Below are 27168 nucleotides of genomic sequence, written 5' to 3'. Positions count from 1 at the left end.
CTCCAGCCAGACTCTCTCACTCCCTCTCTCTTGCTTTCTCTTCCTATTTCTGATTCTAACGGTGCCATGATTTAGCCTTTCTCTGAATCCCAGGCGGCAGGGACGAAAGGCCCACCTCATCAAGTGCCTTTTGTTCTGAGATATTTAAATTTCTTAATTGTAACACTTGAGAAAAATAACCTTCTATAAGTATTAGTCCATTTTACTAGGTGTGTCATTTGTCTGCATGAGGCTGGCATCCAAACTCCAGGGATTCTCAGTGGCACCTGGCTTTCCGTTGATGTTATTTTCTCCCCTCAGTGACCACACACAGGAGGGCTAACAGGATTCTGGCATTTCTGTTTCCTTCTATACTATACTTTACCAGAGCTCATCAGTTGTGTTTAGGCTGGGAATACTTGTCAATCAAAAGCTGACAATCAATATATACAAAAAGATCACAACCACCATGTTGTTAACACCAGTCATGGGGCTTGGAGTAAATGCATAAGAGGATTTAAGGTAAGGAGGCACAGTAATGGCAGCAAATATTTCCACATTTGTTTCCCCTACCCTGATTTCCATGTTTGGTTATTGTGGTGACATTCTTCTTGGCTCCGGTGTCCAAGGTAGTGTTTCCTTAGATAAACCAGATAAACTGTTTCTCCGTAGAAACCTGCCGACAAATCAGGAATCCACCTTCCCTGCTACTTCCCAGGGGTCAGTCTGAGGGAGAAGCAGGATAAGCTTGCCCAGGGCTACCAAGTGTGAGGGCCTTTCTGGCTGACCTCCATGGCTGTCCCAGGCCCAACTTCTAACTCTTATCTACCATGTGGCACCTCTTTGACCCAGGCCATCTCAACAGACCAGAAGCAAAACCTAGCTAAGGAAGGAAGTAGGGAGGAGGCAGATCACAGGTATGACTTTTATGATGTGCTTTATGGTTTCCAAGCCACTTAAAGTCCATTATTTCTTCTGATCTTTATAGTAGCTTTTCCTTTAGAGATGGAATCATTGTCCATCTTGAATCTTCTGAATGAAAATGAAATCACTCACAACATAACTGATTTGCTCAAGGCCTCACTAGAGATGGCAAAGCTGGGGTTTGGTTCCAGTTTCCTCTGAGTCTAGTTCCTGTGATGTAGCTAGAGGCACTGGATGCTGTCCCCTCACTTCTGAGCAGGTGCCCTGCCTTGGGCTGGTGTGGGAAAGCTCATTCTTCCTGCTTTCCTTCACACCCCCACCCCAATATCTTCAGCCCCGAGGAACAGCACAGAGCTGGTGGCTGACTGGGGCAAGGGTCAAGCTCACTCTGAACTTCAGGCTCAACTTTTCATTCTCGGGAGGCCTGAAGGTAAATTTTTGTAGAAGTGAAGTAAAGAAAATAAACAACTCAGTTCTGGCCAACTGTTCTCCAAGGCACATCCGCTTTCCTGAAAGACAAAAATATGAGTACCTGCTCAGGTGGTCTGTGCCAGCAAGGACTGAAATCTTCCAACACATCTTGCAAAACCTGAGCAAACGGCAGGCCTCCCTGGCCCTGGGCCTTTATGCACTCAGCTTTTTTGATCACAACCACCTGGCGTAACCTAAGCCTGGAGAGATCATTCCACAATGACACACTCCAGTGCCTTCAGGGGTCAGATGGTTCAGCAACAGTGAAGGTGCAGGCTGTGGATGAAACAAGTGAGCGGCCAAGGTTGACCTATAAATGTGGTTGAGCCAAAAGTCTTACAAAAATCCATTAGCAAACGATAAGGACAAAAGCAGACAAAAGCAAAACTCTGTGTTTACCTCTCTCAATTTAAAAAAGAAATTGTTGAAAATTAAAAGAAAGTAAATGTCAAAGCAAGGTTTCTCAAGTATGAAGCACCTTTTCCCCATGTCAAGTTTCCCTTCATCATGACCGGGAATCTCCCTGCCAGGGTTCCCCATGCAGGGCCAACCTCAACTCATCCCATCTGTGTTTACCTGCTCCAGGCTTCCCCCAGCCTCTCCTCTTCATGATGCCTTCTTCCCCAACTTGGGCAACACCACCCCACAATAGGCTTTATCATCATCTCTCTTGTGGGTGTTTTAATAGATCACTTTCTCCCTAATCAGTATATGTTCACAGCAAAAATGAAAAATAAAAAATGTGTGAAAAGTATAAAAATATTAAAACATGTTTTAATCCCCAAATCCAGAAAAACCCTTGTTAACATCTGACATAGTTCCTCACTATCTCAATAAAGATTCTCCTGGACACCATCAGTGGGATTATCCTCTGAAGTTAGTTCTGAGCATGACTTTTGCTACATTTTGCTTCCCCATGTAATGAAATATTCTTAGAAAATGGTTAATGCAGTATGCCTCTATTTTGTCATCTGCCTGTAACCAGTTGTTGAGGAAATAAAATTAGAGTTTCAGATAGACTGAAAACCACAATCACAAAAAACTAACCAATCTGATCACATGGACCACAGCCTTGTCTAACTCAAGCCTATGAGCCATGCTGTGTAGGGCCACTGAAGACAGACAGGACATGGTGGAGAGTTCTGACAAAACATGGTCCCATGGAGAAGGGAATGGCAAACCCCTTCAGTATTCTTGCCTTGAGAACCCCATTAACAGTATGAAAAGGCAAAAAGATAAGACACTGAAAGATGAACTCCCCAGGTCGGTAGGTGCATATGCTACTGGAGAAAAGTGGAGAAATAACTCCAGATAGAATGAAGAGATGGAACCAAAGCAAAAACAACACCCAGTTGTGGATATGACTGGTGATAGAAGTAAAGTCTGATGCTGTAAAGAGCAATATTGCATAGGAACCTGGAATGTTAGGTCCCAAATTAGAAGTGGTCAAACAGGAGGTGGCAAGAGTGAATGTCAACATTTTAGGAATCAGCAAACTAAATGGACTGGAATGGGTGAAATTAACTCAGATGACCATTATATTTACTACTGTGGGCAGGAATCACTTAGAAGAAATGGAATACCCATTATGGTCAACAAAAGAGTCTGAAATGCAGTACTTGGATGCAATCTCATAAATGACAGAATGATCTCTGTTTGTTTCCAAGGCAAACCATTCAATATCATAGTAATCCAAGTCTATGCCCCAACCAGTAATGCTGAAGAAGCTAAAGTTGAACGGTTCTATGAAGACCTACAAGACCTTCTAGAACTAACACCCAAAAAGGATGTTCTTTTCCTTATAGGGGACTGGAAGGCAAAAGTAGGAAGTCAAGAAATACCCAGAGTAATAGGCAAATTTGGCCTTGGAGTACAAAATGAAGCAGGGCAAAGGTTAATAGACTTTTACTAAGAGAACGCACTGGTCATAGCAAACACCCTCTTACAACAATGCAAGAGAAGACTCTACACATGGACATCACCAGAGAGTCAATACCAGAATCAGATTGATTATATTCTTTGTAGCTAAAGATGGAGAAGCTCTATGCAGTCAGCAAAAACAAGACCGGGAGCTGACTGTGGCTCCGCTCATGAACTCTTTATTGCCAAATTCAGAGTTAAATTGAAGAAAGTAGGGAAAACCACTAGACCATTCAGGTATGACCTATATCAAGTCCCTTATGATTATACAGTGGAAGTGGCAAATAGATTCAAGGCATTAGATGTGATAGACAGAGTGTCTGAAGAACTATGGATGGAGGTTCATGACATTGTACAAGAGGCAGGGATCAAGACCATCCCCAAGAAAAAGAAATGCAAAAAGGCAAAATGGTTGTCTGAGAAGGCCTTACAAATAGCTATGAAAAGAACAGAAGCAAAAGGCAAAGGAGATAAGGAAAGATATACCCATTTGAATACAGAATTTCAAAGAATAGCAAGGAGAGATAAGAAAGCCTCAAGTATCAATGCAAAGAAACAGAGGAAAACAACAGAATGGGAAAGACCAGAGATCTCTTCAAGAAAATCATAGATACCAAGAGAACTTTTCATGTAAAGATGGGCACAATAAAGGACAGAAATGGTAGGGACCTAACTGAAGCAGAAGATATTAAGTAGAGGTGGCAAGAATACACAGAAGAAGTATACAAAAAAGATCTTCATGACCCAGATAATCATGATGGTGAGATCACTCACCTAGAGCCAGACATCCTGGAATGCAAAGTCAAGTGGGCCTAAGGAAGCATCACTATGAACAAAGCAAGTGGAGGTGATGGAATTCCAGTTGAGCTATTTGAAATCCTAAAAGATGATGCTGTGAAAGTGCTGAACTCAACAAGCCAGCAAATTTGGAAAACTCAGCAGGGGCCACAGGGCTGGAAAAGGTCAGTTTTCATTCCAATCCCCCAAAAAGGTAATGCCAAAGAATATTCAAACTACTGCACAATTTCACTCATCTCAAATGCTCGCAAAGTAATGCTCAAAATTCTCCAAGCCAGGCTTCAACAATACGTGAATCATGAACTTCCAGATGTTCAAGCTGGATTGAGAAAAGGCAGAGGAACCAGAGATCAAATTGCCAACATCCATTGGATCATCAAAAAAGCAAGAGAGTCCAGAAAAATATCTACTTCTGCTTTATTGACTATGCCAAAGCCTTTGACTGTGTGGATCACAATAAACTGTGGAAAATTCTGAAAGAGATGGGAATACAAGACTACCTGACCTGCCTCCTGAGAAATCTGTATGCAGATCAGGAAGCAAGAGTTAGAACTGGACATGGAAAAACAGACTGGTTCCAAATCGGGAAAGGAGTATGTCAAGGCTGTATATTGTCACTCTGCTTATTTAACTTAATATGCAGAGAAATGCTGGGCTGGATGAAGCACAAGCTGGAATCAAGATTGCCAGGAGAAATATCAATAACCTCAGATATGCAGATGACACCATCCTTATGGCAGAAAGTGAAGAAGAACTAAAGAGCCTCTTGATGAAAGTGAAAGAAGAGAGTGAAAAAGTTGTCTTAAAGCTCAACATTCAGAAAACTAAGATCATGGCATCTGGTCCCATCACTTCATGGCAAATAGATGGGGAAACAGTGGAAACAGTGGCTGACTTTATTTTTTGGGGCTCCAAAATCACTGCAGATGGTGACTACAGCCATGAAATTAAAAGACACTTACTCCTTGGGAGAAAAGCTATGACCAACCTAGACAGCATATTAAAAAGCAGAAACATTACTTTGCCAACAAAGGTCCATCTAGTCAAAGCTATGGTTTTTCCAGTGGTTATGTATGGATGTGAGAGTTGGACTATAAAGAAAGCTGAGCACTGAAAAATTGATGCTTTTGAACTGTGGTGTTGCAGAAGGCTCTTGAGAGTCCCTTGGACTGCAAGGAGATCTAACCAGTCCATCCTAAAGGAAATCAGTCGTGAATATTCATTGGAAGGACTGATGCTGAAGCTCCATTACTTTGGCCACCTGATGCAAAGAACTGACTCATTTGAAAAGACCCTGATGCTGGGAAAGTTTGAAAGTGGGACCAGAGGGGACAACAGAGGATGAGATGTTTGGATGGCATCACCGACTCAATGGACATGAGTTTGAGTGAACTCTGGGAGTTGGTGATGGACAGGGAGGCATGGCATGTTGCAGTCCGTGAGGTTGCAAAGAGTCGGACATGACTGAGCAACTGAACTGAACAGAAAAAATGAAGAAATTGGCTTAAATTTCAGCAAATGAGAAAATTTGTTTAGATGGAATCAAGTCAGCTTTATTATAAATACCCAAAATTCTCCTAGAATAATCCATGTAGTGGGATAAAAGTGGACCCTTGGAGTCAGGATCCAGGGTTACATTACTGGTTCCATCAGTAACCAGCTCTGGACTTTGAGTAAATAGCTTATTTTCATCGACATATACAATTTTCACTATTCAAACTGGTGAAATAATTGCTCTCCTAAGCACAATATATGGTTCTTCAAAGATACCAGTAAAACAGGAGATTTGAGTTTGATTTATAAGTCATGAAAAGAAGGACTACCTTATTTCAAGGCTTCATCCGGATTATGGGAAACACGGACTTTCTTCTTGGTGCATGCACTACCTCACCATCACCAACTAACCAGGCCAGTTACTAGAAATGAGAGGACTGATCTAGGGTTTTTGAGAGACTATCTTCTTAATCATATCTCCATGATTTAGTGATATTTCTGAAAATTGAGGACTCAGACTCTTGCCTTTCATGAAGATATCTGCTGCTTTATTGGATCAAAAGGGAAAACTTAAATGAAGAAAAGAAAATATATGTTTGCATAATACCTTTGTAATCTCCCCAACTGTGCATATCTCCTAATTCCACACCTAACCTTTCCAAGAGAAGGGAGGGTGCTTTTCACACCCCATTCCTTCAGGGAAGCTTTCTTTATAAAGTGCTGGATCAAGTATGAGGCAAAGCAACTGAGCCCTAAAGATGGGAGTATGGTGGGAATAAACCTGACAGCAGTGTTGACACTTTAAGTCAGTGGATTTTTCTGGTTTCTATTTCCTGTTCTGTTTAGCTAGTCCTCATTTAGTCACAGTTGAGGGAATCCCCAAATTGCTAGCTTGGTCTGAATCACTCTTCCTGGGCAGAAAGAAAGATAGGGAGATCACCTGACTGCAATACTGCCTCCAATTTCCCCCCTCTCCCGGTACCCCCATCATTTGCAATGTGATTTCATAACCCTTCCCATAAAAATTGTGCTATTTTCCCTTTCCCTTGAACTGGGGCTCACAGTATGACCTGCTTGGGCACCAGAATGCAGTGGGAGTGATGGTCACCAATTCCCAGCCTGGCCTTTGGGAGGCACTGTGTGCTTTCTTCCCTCCTGGGGTCTTGTCTTCTACATGTACATCAGATGGGATAGCTTGCTAGAGAAGGAAACTTGGAAAAGAGCCCTATTGTCCCAGCTGATGTCATCCTAGATCAGCCTTCAGCCAACTGACCTCCCAAATGGGCAAGAGAGCCCAGCTAAGAACAGTGGAGCTCTCAGTTCAACTGTAGCCTTGTGAGCAATAATATACACTTAATGTTTTAAGTCATTGAGTTTTCCATCTTTGTAATGCAGCAATGTAATAATTGATACATATGATATGAATTTAGTGAATCTTAAAATGGAAGGGCCTTTAAGTAGGAAATTTCTAAGTGTGTTAGGGAGAGCACTAGATTGGAACTACATATATAACCAACAAGGACCTACTGTATAGCATAGGGAACTATACTCAATATTTTGTAATAACCAGTAAGGTGAAACCTAGAAAGAAAAAGATATATATTATCTATAACTAAATCTTTACCATGTGAGTCAGTAGCTCAGCTGGTAAAGAATCTGTCTGCAATGCAGGAGACCCTAGTTTGATCCTTGGATCAGGAAGATCCCCTGGAGAAGGGATAGGTTACCCACTCCAGTATTCTTGGGCTTTCCTGGTGGTTCAGTCAGTAGAGAATCTGTCTGCAAAGTGGGAGACCTGTTTGATCCGTGGGTTTGGGAAGACCCACTGGCAGAGGGAGAGCATGGCAACCCACTCTAGTATTCTTGCCTGGAGAATCCCCATGGACAGAGGAGCCTCGTGGGCTGTAGTCCATGGGGTCACAAAGAGTCGGACCTGACTGAGCATCTAAGCACATAACTAAATCACTTTGCTGTACATCTGAAACTAATACAATATTGTAAATCAACTATACTTCAACAAAAATTTAAAAGAAACCAGAAACTTGAGTATTCGGCCCTTTTATGCCAATTCCTTGGGCACACAACCTTGGATGAGAAATAACTTTCTCTTAATCCTAATTTCCTTTCATTGAGAAAGGAGATACTAATCGTTTTCCTAACTGTTAATAATTGGGTTGCTGTAAGTATAAAATAAAATAATTTGCTTGAAATGAAATCTGTAATAGGAAGGAGGTGTTTCAACTCTAACAAAAAATACAGTGAAGCAAGAAAAATTATAACATTTAAGATAAAACAGCTGAAACTCCTTACTATAATAAGAAACATAAAGATCTTGTAGGCAGGAAGTCTAGGCTTCCCAGGTGGCGCTAGTGATAAGAATCCACCTGCCAATGCAGTAGACTTAGAAGACATGGGTTCAAACCCTGGGTTGGGAAGATTCCCTGGAGGAGGGCATGGCAATCCATCCAGTATTCTTGCCTGGAGAATCCCATGGACAGAGGAGCCTGGCAGGCTATAGCCCTTAGGGTTGCAAAGAGTCAGACATGACTGAAGCGACTTAGTACACACCAGGGCAGACAAGAAGTCTGGAAGGTTTTCCTACGTCTCATGTCTGCTTTCATATAAAAAGTGACTTGTCCAAGTGAGCAAAGGTGGCATAGAACCAGAGAAAGAAAGACAGAAGATCTAATTGGAATCAGTCCAGATACACGCAGGACAGCACCCTATAGCAGAAAAGCCTAGGCTCTGTATCATGCCTACATGAGGTCAATTTCCAGTCCCTCCCTTTCTGTGCCTTTGTGGCATGATCAATTAGATTATACTGCCACAAAAAGTCAATGCATATTTAATTTAACTAAATGATAAGAAAACTGTTGTGAAATTCAGAGCATTCACTCACTGTAGCATTTAGTTACTTTCTTGGGAGACGTTTCTAGGAAGTGCATAGGCTTTATTTGATAAACGTGGTCAACACTGAGTTCAACCTCTGCTCCGTGAGCTTTATGACTATAGATACCATAGTTGACCCTGTTAAGCTTTATCCCTTATCCCCAGTGTGGTGACTGAAATTTGGACCTTATAACTTAAAGGTAGAACACATGGTCCATAAAAGTTGCACTGGTTTTTTTTCTACCTAATCATTGTCATATTCTCAAGGCTGCATAATTGACATATAATAGGTACTCAGAAAACATTTATAGAATTAAGGATTTTGGAAATTATTTAAAATGATCTCAGCAACATACTTAACTCATTACCTGGTATATATAAGATTTTTCCTTCCTCATTTCACAAAGTTATGAGTAAAACACCCCTTTGGAATTGGCTGGCTGGGAAACATGAGAGAAAGAGTTTTCTCTGCATTTTCTTTCATATATTTCAAGTTATACACCATGTAAATGTATTAACTAGATTTGTAAAGGATTGCTGTTATTCAGTCACTAAGTTGTGTCTGACTCTTTGCAACCCCATGTACTGCACTACACAGACTTCTCTGTACTTTACTATCTCTCAGAATTTGTTCAAACTCATGTCCATAGAGTTGGTGATGCTATCAAACCATCTCATTTAAAAAAGTAAAAGGACTGCTTCAGGAAGAACGTATAGATAGAATCTCATCTACTTAAGCCCATGGCACCTAGAGTCACTTGTAATGCCCATAATGATAAGGAAGCAGTCCCTTTACTGGAACCTCCCCTACCCCTTTCTTAGCAATTAGCTTTATGTTTTTGTGAGTGGGAGGCACTAAAAAGATCTTGAAACACTTTAAGTTCTATAAAGATGGCAAGTGCCCAACCTTCTCTTGTGGGTAACAGGCAAAGGCAAAGTTCCTCTCCCCAAAGTTTCTGGGGACCGAACAATTTAAAGCTGAAATCTCCATCAGAGTCAAGCCAGGGCTTAGGATGTAAGAGAATGAATCCTGGTGATGCTTAGCCCAGGGAAACCTGCAATGCACCCACAGCAAGAGTGAGTCACGCTAGGCAGGGCTATCTAGAGACATGCCAACTAAAGCAAGGCATCACAAGAAGAGGAGGGAAGGGCTGAGAGAAGAGCTCTGGGTTCCCACACTCCTATTTCCAGATACTCACCTATTGAAAAAGGCAGAAAGGATTCCCTTTTCTTAAACTGTCCATTTTCCAAGAAATGCTCTGGATTGAAGGTGTCAGGGGTGGCCCACTCTGCGGGGTCCCTGTGCAGTGCAGTCAGGTTGGTCACGACCACGGTGCCCTGGAGAAATCAGGAGACTCATGCAAGACACAACACACACGACAGATGTGTGCCGAGGGGCAGCAGTCCCCCGGGCTCCCACATCAAGGCTGATTGAACTTCTTCAGCCTCCCCACCCCTGTACCTGCTAAGTTCAACCCCTAGGACCCTGCTCTTTGCCATGGGACAGCTTACAGTGATGGACTGGAATTGTCTGCTGGGAATTTTATCAGCAAAATGTGACTACTCTTACTGCAGAATGGGAAGGTATGTGCATTAATGAGAGAATAATGTGACAGTGGGCTGGCACTTCTGGACCAAAATCAACCCAGTTGCTCAGTGAAGTGGTAAATATGGCAGCCTCCCCAACATGAAAAATGTTTCATTCATCTGTTTCTCCCATTCTCTTCCCTCCATTATCTCACACATTCCAGAGAAGGTTTAATAATAGAATCAAGTCACCCAGTGGAAAGAACCACTATCCTTCCCAGCTTGCAGCAAGAAACCCAAGAGTCCTCCTTAACGCCCCTCTTTACTTCATTCCACCTTAATTCTATCCTTTTCCAGGCGGTCAATTTTCCTTGAAATTCCTCTTGATTATATCACCTCCATGTTATTTCCCCCCACTGCCTGGTCCAAGATACCACCTTGGTTGTCCACACTCCTAACGTAGGCCTAACTACAAATCTATATCCTCTCCCCGCTTCAAAGTGCTTCACACACTGAAAGCAGAGTTAGCTCTGGACATGATTTAGTTATGTCACTCCTATCCACCCAACACTCCTGGAACTTGATAAAAACCATCCAAATAGTTCTCATCACTCAGATTAAGGACATATCACCAGCCCTCTATCTGAGTCACAGTCCTTCTGCCTACACTCCCACTACATCAAGCCTTTTTCAGTTTCTCTATCATACCACTTGTTCCCATACCTTTTTGCATGGTGGCCTCTGGGCATCTTCATGCCAGTGACTACTCACTAGACCTGCCAGTGCCAGGGTCTTTGTCCCTGCCACGAGCCCCAGCTGCCCCCTGCCTCTGCAGGAGACCTTCCAATATTAGTAGGTAGATCTGGTCCAGACTCTTATGAGTCACTGCTATTTTCCCATGGGTCTCAGTGTGCACATGACCCAAGAGTAGAGTTGATGCTTCCTACAAAAAAAGGCTGGTGACATTCAAAGCCAGATTCTCGGGGGTTCCTCCTGATGCCAGACCCTCAGGCTGGGAAGATTGCCTTGGGGCTCAGGATTTTCACTCCTGTGGCAGAACTTCTGTAGTATAATTGTTCTCCAGTTTGCAAGTTGCCCACTCAGTGGGTAAGGGTCTTGCAGAACAGTACATTAGGAAAAAAAAAAATCTTACAAAACCAATCTCTTGACCTAGGATGGTTCTCCGGAGCTAAATGACTTGCTATGAATATGTGAAGATCACCTGTAATATCACCTAGACCTCAGAATTCATCCATAAGATGGTCAATCAGCAAGAAAATAGTTAATGAAATCGCTGCAGGAATAGCTGCTTCTCCAAGAGCTGCAGGGACCATGACCTAGGTGAGCCCAAAGCAGAGGCTCTTCTGGTTTTATCTCGAAATCAACACCAGGTTCGACACACTCTGAGGGACTCAGACAAACTGAAATGGATCTATGGAAATGGACTAAGGTGTTGAGAAAGCAAAACTGTGAATGTGCGGTGTGCAGAGGGGGCACTTGTGAGGACAGGAGAGCTGATTGCTGAGATCCTAAGAGTGATTGGCAGAGCGCAGAACTGCCTTTGTGAGGACAGGGAACTTAACAGGGTCCTACTGAGAACAATTTAAGGAGCTTCTTTTAAAGCAAAATAGAGCAACTCCTGTGGAGAAAACATGGCATAGTGCAAAAAAGATGAGCCTGGGGCCCAGAACACATCTATTTCTTTAACTCAACTCTTGTCACTTTGTACACCAGAGATTTTATGCAAGATCAATCAGCTCTGAGCCTTCATTATAAATTTGTTAAAGAAAAAAAAGAATCATTCTGAGGACTGATTAAGTTGAAAGAACCTATATAGTCCATAGTACATGGTCACTGCTTAAAAACCATTTGTTCTTTCACTCCTTTTGGATATTCAATGTGCACAGGCTTGGATTGATTCCCTTGTGAGGTAGTCCCATCAAGAGACTGTAAGTCAAGGCTGGAAGCAATACCTGTGGGGATATTATGTTAGAAACACCAGTTTAATGTGATGTTGGCCCAGGAGATTTCAACTGTCTCTCATATTTCAACATTCTAAACCCCCAGGATTTTGAAACAGAATTATCCAAAATAAGTCTGGCAGATCCCTATCCTGTGAAAAGCTCTCCCATGGCAAAGAAAAGGACCTCATGGCAAAGTCTGACTGAGAATTGCTGCCTGCAGTTTCCCCACAAGAATTAACAATGCACGTCAGGTAGTAAAAAGAACGAGAAATCTCATAGCAGAGAAAAGCCAGCCTTTGTCTAAACATGTTTGACGTAGGAATCCCCCTTCTCCTCTAGAACGACTATTAACATTTATTTGAACTAATATTCTAAAGACCCCATGTAAAGAAAAATATCTAGAATTACATCAGTGGTAATATATCTCCCTCTCCAATTAAGCGTTTCCCTAAGACAAGAAAACACATCACATTTGCCATTGAGATTCCCATCATTTACAAATACAAGCTTGGAGATCTGAGGCTGTTGGTGTGAGCCCCTAATTACCTTGGGCAGGTGGTATCTGGCCAGGGTGGTGTCCACTGCCACCTCCCGGGGCACGTTCAGAGGGATGATGTTCCCCATTCGCAGCACCTCGTGGATGACAGCGTTGGTGTAGGGCATGGACTCTCGCGCGGCTGTGCTTGGCTGTTGTGATTGGCCAAGCACCCTGTCAATCTCAGCTTGGACTTTTTCTGAAAAAAGCAGAGGTGGTTCTATTATTCTGTTTTCCCATAACTCTCCTTGAGTCTGGTTGAGTTAAGGAATGAAATAACCAGCATCAAAATGGCTATCTTAGGCTCTCCAGACTAGCTTCTCAGCTGAGGCATGAGAGTGGAAAGTGGGCCCTGGTGTGAGACAAATTAGGTGGAAAACTCTTGCTCAACAACATTCCTGCTGCGAGTTCCTAAAGCTGTGTGAGCCTCAGGTTCCTCTTATTAGTGAGGGTGAATCAACATTCCCTTTAGGAATATTGAGACATAGATGAACCAATTTATGGAAGCATACTGACCTGGCCTAGGCCCATCCACTAATGAGCTCACCTTGGATTTCGGGGTTCAGGGCCATGTAGAGCAGCCCCCAGCGCAGAGTGGTTGAAGTTGTCTCTGTTCCAGCAAAGAAGAGGTCCAGGGTGTTGTAGATGAGGTTTTCTTCACGGAAACTTGAAGCAGCATCACCCTTATGCTAGAAAATACAGTGATTATTGGCTTATCCAGATGGTTCTAAGTTGCCACAACATAGAAGGCTTCACCCTAGAGAGAACATAGGAGGAGAGATTCCCCCAAGAGAAATGACTTTTCCTTTGACCATCTCAGCACGCAGAGGCTTATTATTGCAGTATCATTAGCATCTTCCTGCTCCAAGTGCTGGAAGCTTTTGTCACCTTAGATGGATGAAAATTGAGAGAATCTTTTTATTTCCATATTTTGGGAGAATCTATTATTATATTGGAAATATAATAATATTTGCATTCCAATATTAGCCACACCTTTCACTATATGTACAACTTGACCAAGTTACTAAACCTCTCAAACACTCTGTGTTCAATATTCACTCCTCAATTGGCATTATGAACTATGTGAGATGGAAAGGTCATATAAGAAATCCTCAACAAATGTTTGTATTGATACCAGAAAGAATAAAATGAATTTCTCTAAAGTACAATTCTCAACGATTCCCCATTAACATCCTCCTTAGGTTAAACTTCTCTGATTCCAACAATCATTCCTCATGGCACTCCAGCATCTTCACCACTTTGCTATAGGAGCTTCAATGTGTCAGTGTTCCTCTGTGTGCCTGCACACCTTGTAACAAGTGAAGTCTCCTCTCAGGAGGAATCAATACTTCTATTAATGGTATAACAATAAGGTGAAGTAAGAGAGGAGACAGAAAAAAAAAATTCACCATTCTTTCAACTCTAAAAGCTGAAAATGAGTCAAAAATGATGACACTGATGCAATGATGAGTATTAACCTCAGGACTTAATGTGTTAAAGGATCTATATCCAATTTGGCCTTTTCCCTGCATCTCATAAACAACATTTGAAAGTGCATGAAATAGGGAGGAGGGAGGAAGGCAAAAGTCCTCCACTTGAGACTAACCTTTGGCATCTGACTCAGCTTCACTTATACTCTGCGCTGGGGAACTGGGGAAGGGGTAGGGGACTGGACATTGGTACAAGTAATAATGAAACAATGCTTCTTTTCCCTATTGTGTACAGGTCTTTCAGATATGGGTAGAGGATAGAAATAGACTATCAAAAGGCAGTATATGTGGGCTTTCCAAAGACCTCAAGCTGAATACTCTTAAACCAATATCTTTATTTCAAATGTATCATCAATTCTGAGCTATTGATATTTCTATACTCTGAAATAGTGTCTCTATTTTTCCAACCTTGTGCTAGGCTGAATAATGACCCACAAAAATGTCCATGTCCTAATCTCTGGAACGGGTAAATGTTTTTTGACAGATGGAACTTTGTAGATATCATGAAATTAAGGATCTTGATATGGATTATCCTAGCATGCCCATTGTAATCAGAAGAGTATAAGAGGAGACAAGGAGCAAATTAAGAGAAGACGTGAGGACAGTGGAAAAGAAGACATTACATCAATGGCTTTGAGGACTGAGGAAAGGGGCATGAGTTCAGGGGTACAGGCAGCCTCTAGATGCTGGAAAAGCCCATCAGTGGATTCTGCCCTAGAGCCTCAAAAGAGCCAGCCTGCCCCAACCTTGACTTGATAAATGTTGGTGTTTTAAGCCACCAAGTTTGTGGTGATCTCTGACAGCAGCAATAAGATATCAGAATCACCTCATTTGCTCTTTAAGAACACTACTCAGGAAAACACTCAGGTTCCTTCACCTTTTCTATTTCCTGGAGATAAGCATCAATGAAGTCTCTTGCTTCAGCAGGATTCCAGTCTCTCTTGTGGTTTTCAATCATTTTGGCAACAAACATTTTCAGTTTCTCCAAATTACTAAAGAGGGTTTGGTGGGGACCCGGAAGGAAATTCATTATCCTTGGAAAGACATTGTAGAGCTGATGGAGAAAACAAAAGAGTCATGGAGACAAGGAGGTACCCGTTCTCCGCTTTTGAAGACAAGGAAACCATTGTATCTCTATATGTATTTTCTTTGCTTACATTAACCCTTGGAGTCACCCTTGACTCATCTTCTCTGTCACATCCCTCTTCTTTCCCCTCTGGCAAAGCATTTCAACACTCCATCCAAAATAGAACCATCTTCAGACCACTTCTCAGTGCTCCATGTGTTTGTCATTCTAGGACAAAGCCCCAGCATTTCTTACCTAGATGCTTTAAGGCCTCCCAACAATTTCCCTGATTCTCTCCTCAACCCCTTTCCCAGTCTATTTTCCACTGAGCTGCCGGAGAGATCATTTAACAGTTTAATCAGATCATTCCACTATTTATCTTTCAATCCTCCAATGACTTTCCATGACATTTAGACAAATTCTACATCATTCTCCTGGCCTGGAGCTCTACATGAGCTGGCCTCTTCCACTTCTGTCCCCTCTTCTGCTATCACTCGCTACCATCTTACTCTCTCTTAGTTCAGCTCCATTGGTCTCTGTGACAACATCAAGAATGACAATGTTGAGTCTTTTCCATTCACTATTCGTTCAGTGAAGATTGGTCTTCCTCTGGAATTTGTATAATCCTAGCCTTTTATTTCATTCAGGTTGGCTCTTGCTTGGAGATATCTTACCTGATAATCCTATAATGCAGTACTTCTGGAACCTCTTCCCATTCCCTTATTTTATATTTCTTCATGACATTTTCCTCTAATATGTGTGTATATATCTTTGTGTATGAAACACCTCTTTCTAGCTAGCTAGTTAGTTATGTTAAACATAGATATGTGTTTATCTATCTTACCATTATGATGTATTCTTCATGTGGCTAAGACATTTTTCATAAAATTAAGTGTATTTTGGATATATTTTCCCTAAAAATATCTGGTAGAAAACAGCCCAACATAATGGAAAATTGCCTAGACTTAAAATGAAACATACATGCCTTTGAATACTAGCTCTACTGCTTTCTAGCTATAAGGCTTTGGGAATAATAACAATGGTAATAATGACAATAATGAAGATGACGATGTAATTTGTCCGGGCTTAGTATAATCTGCTGCCACTGGGGCACCAGGGTTATTTTCCTTACTCAATCACATGAGATCTATTCCACACTTAACACACAGCCAGTGGATCACTATGTGAATATGCTTAAGCATTCCCATATCTACTTGCATACTTTAGGATGCTCCATTTCATCTTTAAAGGGTTGTTGCAAAAATTGACTGAAATAAAGTATATGCAATTGTCAGTCTTACTGCCTGATCTATTTTGGGTCTCTAAAAAATGCATTTTACCCCCTGCCTCACTGCCTCATCCAACCTTCTCAGGAATTTCTTTTCCCTGGGAATAGTCAACACATGTCACTGAGGTCCCAGACTTCCTAAGTTCTGTCTTAATAGTAAGGAAGAAAATGGAATTACTGAATGGAGGGGTTACCATGATTAGAAGTGACAATAAGAAATGTTGTTCAAAAATAATACTGACAATAATCATCATAGTAGTTCACACTCATTATGTCCATTTTCTGTGCCAGGATTCACCAGGTTAGGTGAGATGGGTTCAAAAATCTCTAGGCAATGTTACTTGTTAAAAATGATTACAAGTAAATCCTCCTTTACATACACAAGGGTTTACCCCAACACTTAGGGCTGATTTTCCCCTAACAGTGCCTTCCAAATAAACAAAAGGGGCTGAGAGACCAAGCAGATGAGCAGAGCTTTTGACAGACTTAAAACCCTAGCAGGACAAAAGGAGACAGCAGGGACTACCAAGGACAGGGTGAGGGTTGAATCCCTTAAATCAATATCCTAGACATTTAGAAAACTGGTAGTAACAAGTGTGGATGGGCATGGAAATAGACCAACAGGTGGAACCATTAAGGATTTTTACATACAGGTGCATATGCAACAGAAATGAGTGGATGTGTCAACATGAACAATAAAACAGGAATGTTTATGGCAGCTTTATTCATAACATCCTCAAATTAGAAATCCCTTATATGTTCAATAAATCTGCAAGCATTATTCAAGAGAATAACAATCAATGGCACCTGCATGCAGAGGAAAACTACACAGAGTAAATTAGAAGACCCAATAAACAAATTTCAAAACAATGAGCTGAGTTAGAGCCAGGCACAGAAGCATACATCTGAGGATCACAGAGGTGTGGGACTAGGGAGGGACATGGACAGAAGGGACTCAATAGTGATGGCAGTATTCTGTTTTTTAAGGAAAAGAATGTAGTGTATACCTGTAAGTCATGTAAAGTACTGTACTTTACACAAATGTTAGTAATGTTATTTATCAATGGTAAATATTTGACAATATTATAAAAATCATTAAAGTCAACAGATTGATTTCAAACAAGTTTGTGCCGAAGTCAATTTCAAAAGGTTATCTTTTAGCTACAAAGAAAAGGAAGACCCCATCTAATCTGTGACAGACATTAGCCTAATGTCTTTATGCAAGATAGGAAGTGACAACTGCCTCACCTGGCAGCACACTGATGTGTGCAGATTTAAGACCTCGTCCAGCAGCCTCAGGAGCTCCTGGAACTGATCATCCTGGTAATCAAACCGCTCCCCGAAGGTGATGGAGCAAATAATATTGGAAACGGCATTGTTGATTGTGAAGTGAGGGTCGAAAGGCTGTCCTGGAGGAGGAAGAAGAGATGGAGCCTTCAGATAGGATTGTTTCTATTTTACAGAGATTCTACTCTGTGTGACATATGACACATTGACTACAGACCACTTCTGAGACTGTGACCCCAGGGTCTGACAACCCCAGGGTCTAACAAGTATTCTGTCAATGCCTGGGAAGTCAAACTGATGACCAGTACTTAAAACCAATAACGTGTTTAATACCAATCTTTTTCTTAATTCATGAGCCACACGGGGGCAGGTCATGGTTAGCTGTTCCCTGTTATCCCCTCAGAGCCCTACACAATTCTGGGCTCAGGAAAGGCAGGTAGGCACTGATGAACATCTGGTTAATGAATATATGAGCCACGGTCCCTGCACCTGTCCTATGACATGCTCACCATTCTCCTCTCTTATCGTCTGGATGAGGTAGGAGGCCTCCTCCTGAATGCGTTCCTCTAAGCTCTTCTTTCCTAAACCAAAGTTCCTAAGAGTTGTCAGGGCAAACCTTCTTTGTTCCTTCCATATGTGGCCACTGGACATGATCAAGCCTGGGAAAAGAAAGCCAACATTATGCAAAAAAGCCAACAAGACCCGTGATGTATCAAAAGGAAGAAAAAGGGCTTTAAGATGCTTGAAATTATTCAGAGAAATAATTTCAAAGCATTTGATATAATGGGTTGAATTTACTGATTGCTTGCAATGCTGGTGACAGTATTAGTGCATTCTGGGATTTAGTACTTACTCTCTAATATACTTCTATATATATCACTACTGCCAAACCAGCACCCCAATTTTGTTGATGAGAAAATTGAGGCACAGGAGATAAAAGTACACTCTGCAAGGTCACAGAGGTGGAGCAGCAGAACAGGCATTCATTTTCAAGTCTGCCTGACTCTGATGCCCATGCTTTGATTACTTGTCACATACTATATTTGTTATGCTACATACTAAGCATGCACTAAAGGACTAGACAAAATCAAAACTCATAAGGTGAAAGTGCTTAAAGATCTAAAGATAGATGAATCACCCAAGAAAACAAAGAATTGTGAATGGTGTGCAGAAAGAAAATCACAGGCAAAGGATAAAAAAATCCATCATGAGGGGTGCAGAGAACTTCATTTATTTTATAACACAGGGGAGACCACCACCCTCTCAATTCTTCATTCCAGTACACTCTTCCACTCCTTCCAATATCTCCCTTTCACTTCTACCACCTTAGTGAAGTGGCCCTCCCTGCTGTTCAGTCCAGGATCCTTTTCAGCCTCATGTTGATGTGTCAACAGCATGAGATGTTTTTTTCTTGAAACACTCTTTTCCAGTGGTGCTCAGGACACCAGGCTCTCCAGACTGTTTTACTAATTCTCTGACTTCACAGAAATCATCATACCTTCAGTTAACTTATCTCCTATCAAATTTTGAAATGATGGACCTTTTCAAGCTTGGGTCAAAGCCTCTTCTCTTCTTACCCTTATCCTCCATTTTTACTAAATCTTGGCAACTCCAAATATTTCAAATGACATCTACTGATGTGAATGTCTATATCTGTGCCTCAGCTGCAGACATGTAACCAATTGTCTGCTTGACTCTCTTGGCTTCACACTCAGCATATTCATGACTCAGTTAATGATTTGCTCCATACAACTCACCACCCAGGCCAACGAACACCTTGTTCTCCTCCACATTTTCCTTTTTTCCTTTACCTACCCATTTGGGTGTCTACCTCATTCTCCCTCCATCTAGGTCATCATGTCCTATTGAATATGCCTCCTGAATAGCTTAAATCAACTTGTCTTCACAGTCACTCTCCTAGTGTAATCTACTGGACTGCCATTTCTTGCCACCTCCCTAGTTCAGGCCACCACCTCTTCTCCCTTAAAATTCTATAATAGTCTTTTGGTCCTTTTAATCCATTCTTTACATTGAAGCTTAGAGAAGTCTTTAAAACTTACCATGTAAGTATATTGATTCCTTTTACTACTTAAACATTCAGAAGCCTGCATTGTGATTAGGATAAAAAGCTATATCCTTAAACATGAACTATTTCTGGCCAAACTTAGCATCTTCATCTTCATTTAATTATCTCCATTTAAACTCTGTTCTTCTAACATTGGATACCTTTCAATTCTTCAGTTCACTGTCCTTTTTCCCATCTTAGAAACTTTTCATATTCTATTCCCTCTAGTGGATTGCTTCTTCATTTTATTATTTGTTATTTACTTAAAATAGCTTTTCCTGAGTCTCAGGACCAGATTTGATACCCATACTAAGTGAACCCTGCTCTTATCTTCATAAAAGTAAGGCATTAAATTTTAGTACTTGATACTGTCTCTCTTAATAGCATGTAAATTACACAAAAATCAATAATTTTTTTCTGTCACTGGTGCCTCTAGTCCTAGGTTCTCATGGCAGATGATCGAGTGAATGGATGTAGAATAATGGGTGAAGTATTTCAAAGAGGGATTGAGAAATACCTGAAAAAATGGTGTTTTTGTAGAAGTATAGATTTAAGTTTTTCATTTAGTTTTTTGAAAATATAAGTTAATTTAGTGACCATGCTAACTATTCATGCCAAACTCTTTTAACATAGATAGAAGGTTTGAGATACCTTTGGGGCACAGCCTTAATAATAGAGCAAAAGGAACTGGAGGCAAGAAGGGAATCACTTAGTCAACAGGAACAAGCTGATCCACATCGTTTTCTAGGGGAAGAGATCTGAGTGGGAAAGCAGAAAGAGAGCCTGAGGACGCATTGCCTTTTCTCTGCTTAAACAACACATCACATCACTGAGTGATGAGGATACTTATTTATCAAAGCATCCAGAGTGAGTTCATGCAGGTGATGTCGCTTCTCCCAAATCCCTGACATTAGAGCTGACTCTGCCAGTTGTCCTGAGGGAGTGCCTTCAACAGGGAAACATGGGCACTCTAGTTCCTTATGGGGAGCTTGGTCCCTGGGATTGTTGGAGACACTTTCTGCAGACCATAAGAATATGAAACATATGCTAACCAATGTAAGAACTTACCTTTATTGTTAAAGATATGCTCTTGGAGAGGCATTATGGGGCGGCTGGAAAAGTTTTGGCCTTGGTGGACAAGTGCTTCTTTAATTAAGGGTAATCCAGTTACAAGAATAGAAGGAGATGTACCAAAATCCAAGCTAAAAACATTCCCATATTTCTTCACAAACTGAAAAATAGTAGAAGAGTCACAGTTATACATACACATGTCTGTGTGTCCTAGAATGGAGGGTATGTAGAGCTGTGGGAGATTATATTGAGGGGAATCATGTGTTTGTGTGTGTGTGTGTGTGTGTGTGTGTGTGTGTGTGTGTGTGTACCTTGGGCTGTTGGAAATATTTCTGCCTGTTTCCATTTCTCTTGCTGTCAACTTGACTTCAGTTCAATCCACTACAGGATGTAGACATTCATTGTAAATACTCATACATACGTTCATCTTACTTGGATTGAGTGAGCATATGTATCTTGAGAATAAGGCATAAGGATACAATAAAATAAGCAAGGTCTCTAACCTCAAGCATCTTAGAGTCTAGTGAAGGGAGAGAATTCAGCCCATGTGACTCACCAGAGAAGGCAGAGATATGTTTAGTGAATGTCTGGTGTAGAAAGTATGGACTTCATAGAAAATCATATCTGTTTAACCACAAGACAGTGTCCCCTTCTTCATCAGGTTCTAGGTGGCAAAAAAATTCATTACAGGGCTAGGACCAGTCATAGAAAAGAGCTCACTAGCTGGAGCCATGTTAACTCTATGGTTGGCTAGCTGTGAGATCAGGAAAGTTGTTTCACTTTTTTTTGGAGCCTCCACTCCCCATGTATAAGAGGGAGAAAGTGATTTTTCGCTTACAGTTTCTGGGCGGGGTAATTTCCTGGCTGTCCAGTGGTCAGGACTTGGACTTTCAGTTCCACGGACACAGGTTTAACCCTGGACGGGGAACTAAAATCTCACAAGCAGGGCAGTGTGCTCTCTACAGCCCCAAAAAAGGGGAAAGAAAATTTCTGTGAGGAAGAAAGAGAATAGCAATGGGAAAGACAGTTTGTTTTCTGACACTGGCAGACAGCCACTCTAGACTCTGGGGAATGAATGGGCTCCGAGAGAAAAGCAGCATAGGTGCAGTGGCTCAAGGGGGCAGACAGGAGAGAGCAAAGGGCTGATGTACAGGAGGAAGGTGCTGGTGGCCACAGACAACCACATCCACTGGGAGCCACGTTAACCACCTTCCACCTTTTGTCTCATTTCCCTCACACCACCCTATGACGGTGTGCATTCCCTACTAGGGAAGATAGACCAAGATTATCTTTTTTTGACTGCACCACACAGCTGTGGGTCCTTAGTTCCCTGAACAGGGATTGAACTCGTGCCTCCTGCAGTGGAAGCTCATTTTCTTAACCACTCGTCCATCCACCCTATGGCAGTAATGATATTACTCATGTTTTAGTAAGGAAAATGAGTCATGGAGAAGTAACTTAGCCAAAGTGACAAAGATATAAGGACTGGAGGTATTTGTAAGATATAAGGACAAAGACATAAAGCTGAAATAGCACTGGGAACTTAGAGTTTACTGGATGTGACAGCAATAAACTGAGAATGAGAGTAAAGGGGCAGTGAGAGGAGAGAGAGAGCGTGCGAGTGAAAGGAAAAGTGTCTGGGTGTGTCACACACACATAAGGGTCCTGGGGCTAGGAAAAGTTCCTGGAAAGAATACCTCTCACTTGTGTAGGGAGATGGAATACAGGGCCGGAAACGTACTATGAGCTAGACCAAGAATGTCTTAATGTCAAGTGAAACACTTTATATCTTGTTTTGTTTGCAATTAAAAATTGAATAGGAGAGGTAAGGTGAGCGCTTAGTACTTGGATTTTGAAGGCATACAAATCCCTTTGTATCCAGCTTCCACTGGTTATTTTCTATGTGATACTTGGTCAAGTTATTTAACTTCTCTCTGTCTCAGTTTCCAAATATATAAAATGAGGGCTCTTACAAATTCTCATCTTTAGGATTCTGGGGTTAGTAATCATAATACTAAGGTTAATGATAAAATTATGTATTTTTATTGATATGTTTGGGAGTGTATTTTAGCAAAAGATTTCTTGTAAGATATTGACAAAGAAATGGAGGGGAAGTGGCCAGAGAACACTCCAGAGAACATGAAGGGAGCCCATGCAGCAATCAGGCCAGAGAAGTGATGCCTCATTTGCAATCAAAAACTTTTTTTTTTTTTCTTGAATTGGTTACTATAAATGTTTGAAGAGAGGGGGAGGGAGTTAGATATATAAACTGAGCATCAACTGTATGCTAGGCACCCTGGCAGTAAGCTGTTAATCCTAACTAATTTGGTTCTTATAACAACTCTATAATGTATGCCCAGTTTTCAGAAAAAGAGGCACAGAGATATAGTGCATAGCTGATGGGCATAAAGTAGGACTGCTTCTAATTTGCTCTGTATGTCTCATCCTTAAAGAAAGCATGGGCAGATTCTCTCTTCTGCCGAGTGATGGAACTCCCTAATGATTAACTGGTCACATTACCCCTCACTTAATTTCACGTGAATCCAATGGGACGTGAGTAGTGGTGATGTGTGCATCTTCTGGGTCGTGTTCTTAAAGGAAAGTTGCTTCTCTCCACCTCTCACTTTCCCCTTTTCATGGCACAGAACTTACACATGACACTGTTGCAGGACCAGAGCAACAAGACAGAAGCACTGTAATTTTAGATGACCTTGTGAAGCAAAGCAGTCTTCCTATCCTGGTCTTCCTGCCTACATCTCAACCTACTTGTGAGAGACAAATAAATTTCAGTCTTTTTTACACCACTGTATTTTGGAATCTTTTTGTTACAAGCAACTCTATACAAACCCTCACAGTGTATTTAACCACCTTATCTACCATTTTCCCTTCTTAGTCCAATAAGAAATTTTTCTTATTCACATAAATGTTCTATAATAAGCCAGACAGCTATGGTAGAGAATGTTGAGAAAATGGGGGAAAAAATCATGCTAAACAAATCAGCCTGTTTCTTCACTGCCTTCTCATTTTGTTTTAGCTCAAGTCGCTTCTCCAATTTAAAATCTCCTGTCCACTTTACTCCACAGAGCCACTTGTCTCTGTTCAAGTTCAGCCAAATTTATTTCAACATTCTATGGAGGGTATCCCCATGGATTCCCATTCACAATGAACCCACCTAATGACATCTCATTTGGTTACCAAAAATTTATACCACACATCTCACCATATACTCTTCTTGTATTATACCTGTCATATGATAAGCACTTCCTAAATGCCTGTTGGATAAGTGCAACCCTGCACAAATCAATTATCTGCTAACTATATCATGAAAAGTCAAGTAGCATAAGTAGAGACCAGATTAAGATTCAAGTCCTTCTTTGGCCATTTTCAGTGTTGAGTAACTTAGGCAAATCACTTAGCTTTCAGTTTCCTTAGCCTTAAAATGGAGAAACAACCTCAGATGATACAATAAGCTGTGCATGCATAGCACGTAAACTTTAGAGCAAACACTTAAAGCACCAAACAAAGAAATGTACTAAAAACACTACAGTTAAATTAGAAAGGAATTCTTAAAAATGTTCAAGTGACCCACAGGAAGACCAGAGAGGAGAAACAGAGGAACAAAAAACAGTGAAAAATAGAAAGTGAATAGTAAAATGGCATAGTTAAGTGTTCACACATCAAAGTGAAAGTCTCTCAATCCTGTCCAACTCTTTGTGACTCCATGGACTATACAGTCCATGGAATTCTCCAGGCCAGAATACCGGAGTGGGTAGCCTTTCCCTTCTCCAGGGGATCTTCCTGATCCAGGCATCGAACCAGGGTCTCCAGCATTACAGGAGAGCTGAGCTACCAGGGAATCCCTCAGACATCAAAAGTTACACTAAATACAAATGTTCTAGATTCACCAATTAAAAGAGATATTGGCACAATGAAAAAATGACCCACCTATATGTTCTATATAAAAACTCATTTTAAGTATAATCATATAAGCAGGTTAAAAGTGAATGAATGGAGAAGCATATAGTATGCAAATCCTAATTAAAAGAGAGCTGGTGTGGCTCTATTATATCAGATAACATTCAGGCAAAGAAAATCATCAGGGATAAAGAAGAACATGTAATAACTAAAGAGCCAATTCACCAAGATAACATAACAATTTTAATGGGCATGAGCCAAATAAAAAGAGCTGCCAAATATATAAAGTAAAACTATCAGAACTGATTTGACACATAAACTTCTAATTACAGTTGGAAACTTTAACATGCCTCTCCTAATAATTGACAGAATTAGCAGATAAAAAGTCAACAAAGGTATAGAAGCACTAAACAATACACTCACCTCTTCAAGTCTATCTGATATATAGTACAGAATGCTCCAACAACAGCAGCAGAAGACATTATTTCAAGTATGCATGGACTCCATTTTAGGTCATAAAACCAATCTTTATATATCAGTTCAAAGTTGAAATACAGTATATATCCTCTGACCCTAATGAATGCCAACTGTAAATCATTAACAGAAAGAAATCAGGAAGATCTTCCAAAACTTGGAAATTAAACAGCACAATTCTTAAAGAAAGGCACAGGTTTAGAATCTTGGCATCTTAGCTTTAAAATTCTATATACTCATCCTATCACTTAGTGCAACCAATTGGCTGTTTCTTCCAGAAAGTGATGAAGCCATCTCCATCTGAACTTGAGTTTGTAATATAGGCTTGTGTTGAAAGTGCCCCAGGAATTTCTAGGGAACTAGAACTATTCTTTTTTGAGCACCAACTATAAGCTATTTTAACACTGAGCATTCCTTTTATTTAATCATCACAACCACTTACCACAGTGTTGTCAGTCAGGAAGGAGCCTGTGCTGAGAGGCAGGGAGGCAGTTGATTCTTGAGACAGTGTTGAGTGATGAAGTGAATTTTAAGGAATGCAGAACGGCCACAGTTAGGGAGCCTTGATGGGAGATGACTATAAAGTGGAAAGAGGCTACAAGAAGGGATCCATGTGTGGCTCCCTAAGGAATATGAACTCTAGGAAGCAGCAGAAAGCACTAAGAAAATCTAGGCAGAGGATGACATTTTTAAATGAATACTTTAGTGAGAGTGAATTGCAGATGGAGGAACCTGAAGATGAGGAACTCTGTCCTTGTGTGGATGGAAGCAATGCAGTCGAAAAATCGTGAGGATTTAGGTAGGGATGGCTCAGCAGGTAGAGTCCACCTGCAACGCAGGAGGCAAAGGAGACTCGGGTTCGATCCCCAATTCTGAAAGATCCCCTGAAGGAAATGGCAACCCACTCCAGTATTCTTGCCTGAAAAGAATCTCACGGACAGAGGACACTGGTGAGCTACAGTCTATGGGATTATAAAGAGCTGGATATGACTGTGCGACTAAACACATGCACATACATCCTCATTTTACATATGGAAAACGGAACCTCCAAGAGGGGAAGTAGAGCATTCACCCATACCTACATCAAGAATAAAATTATTGAAAAGACAAGTGATCATACTATAAATAGAATGTCCCAGTAGTATGTAACCAGACACAACAAAATGACTTTATTTTATTACTATTTTTTTGAAATGACTTTAAAACATGTGTCTGTCACACTCCAGACTCTAATAAAAGAAACAGAAGAGACAAAGAGTCACTTGGTCAGTCAAAAACATTTAGTGAGCATATAGGGGGGATTCTGAAGCATATTCTATCCAAGGATCCCTGACATGAGAGAAAAGACGCAGATGTTTAAGCTCCTGGAAGTATGTGAGGCTTCAGATGAGAGTTACAGTTCAATATTTACACTTTTTTCCATCAGCTATATGGATCAAGAAACACTGTTTGTTTTGTACAATAAACCTGCAGCCCCTACCTCCCCCAAAGCAGATCGTGTCGGGACACTTAAATAGTAAACAGTTAACAATAGTTCACCCCTAGAAAGCGCAGCTGGAATCATTCCGGTTGATGGTGGGGAAAGAGAAGCTCAAAGCAGGGTGTACCCGGTTCCCGATTTAGCTTCAGAAACCCCCGTGCTCCGGTCCTCGGTACCCGGAATGGCCCTTGTCCTGCAGGTAGGGTCAGGTCGCGGTTCTGACACCTTCACCCAGTCCTACCTGCTGAAGCGTCAGGTGCACCTTCTCAGGGTTCAGCTGGAGCGAGTTGCCTACAAAGGGCAGGCCCGCAGGCCCTGGCGGGAAGTTTTTTGGACGCCGCCTTTTGAGGAAATCAGCAATGAAGAGAAAAGCGGCAGCCCCCAGGAGGAGAGTGCCAGGACGGACAGCCGCCCAGAGGGCCGCCGCCAGGGAGCCCAGTACCTCCAACATGGCTGCGACGTCTTGTCCCTCTTCTGTGCTCTGAGCGGCGAGAGTCCCCGAGGCTCTGTGCCTCTGGGCTCTCAGCCGGG

The 27168-nt window shown here is 41.4% G+C and overlaps 1 protein-coding gene across 2 annotated transcripts; it reads right to left on the bottom strand.

Annotated features, from left to right (window-relative positions):
- Positions 1-403: 403 nt before the first annotated feature.
- Positions 404-27168, bottom strand: LOC122676980 (cytochrome P450 2J2-like). Of its 2 annotated transcripts, XM_043876632.1 has the most exons (9): positions 26879-27168; positions 20766-20928; positions 18142-18291; positions 17594-17754; positions 14869-15045; positions 13049-13190; positions 12513-12700; positions 9675-9813; positions 404-1412 (listed from the first exon to the last, which is right to left on the bottom strand). In XM_043876632.1, the coding sequence occupies exons 1-9, from the start codon at positions 27086-27088 to the stop codon at positions 1234-1236; spliced, it is 1509 nt and encodes a 502-aa protein (XP_043732567.1). In that variant the 5' UTR covers positions 27089-27168; the 3' UTR covers positions 404-1233. The 2 variants fall into 2 exon arrangements, with proteins under 2 accessions (XP_043732567.1, XP_043732569.1); XM_043876634.1 differs by lacking the exon at positions 14869-15045.

This window comes from Cervus elaphus, chromosome 20 (assembly GCF_910594005.1).
Source record: "Cervus elaphus chromosome 20, mCerEla1.1, whole genome shotgun sequence".
NCBI classification, from domain to species: Eukaryota; Metazoa; Chordata; class Mammalia; order Artiodactyla; family Cervidae; genus Cervus; species Cervus elaphus.
Note: the sequence above shows the minus strand (reverse complement) of the source record. Positions and strands in the feature narration are given on the sequence as shown.

What these genes read in the sequence shown, in the direction of transcription:
- LOC122676980 (XM_043876632.1), bottom strand. Translation starts at nt 27,088, where the DNA reads ATGTTGGAGGTACTGGGCTCCCTGGCGGCGGCCCTCTGGGCGGCTGTC. An exon ending in ATCTCCAGGAAATAGAAAAG is followed by an intron (nt 13,191 to 14,868) that starts GTGAAGGAACCT and finishes TGTATTTTCTAG; the next exon opens with CATAAGGGTGATGCTGCTTC. An exon ending in CTTTCTGCCTTTTTCAATAG is followed by an intron (nt 1,413 to 9,674) that starts GTGAGTATCTGG and finishes TTTGTCTTTCAG; the next exon opens with GAAAGCGGATGTGCCTTGGA.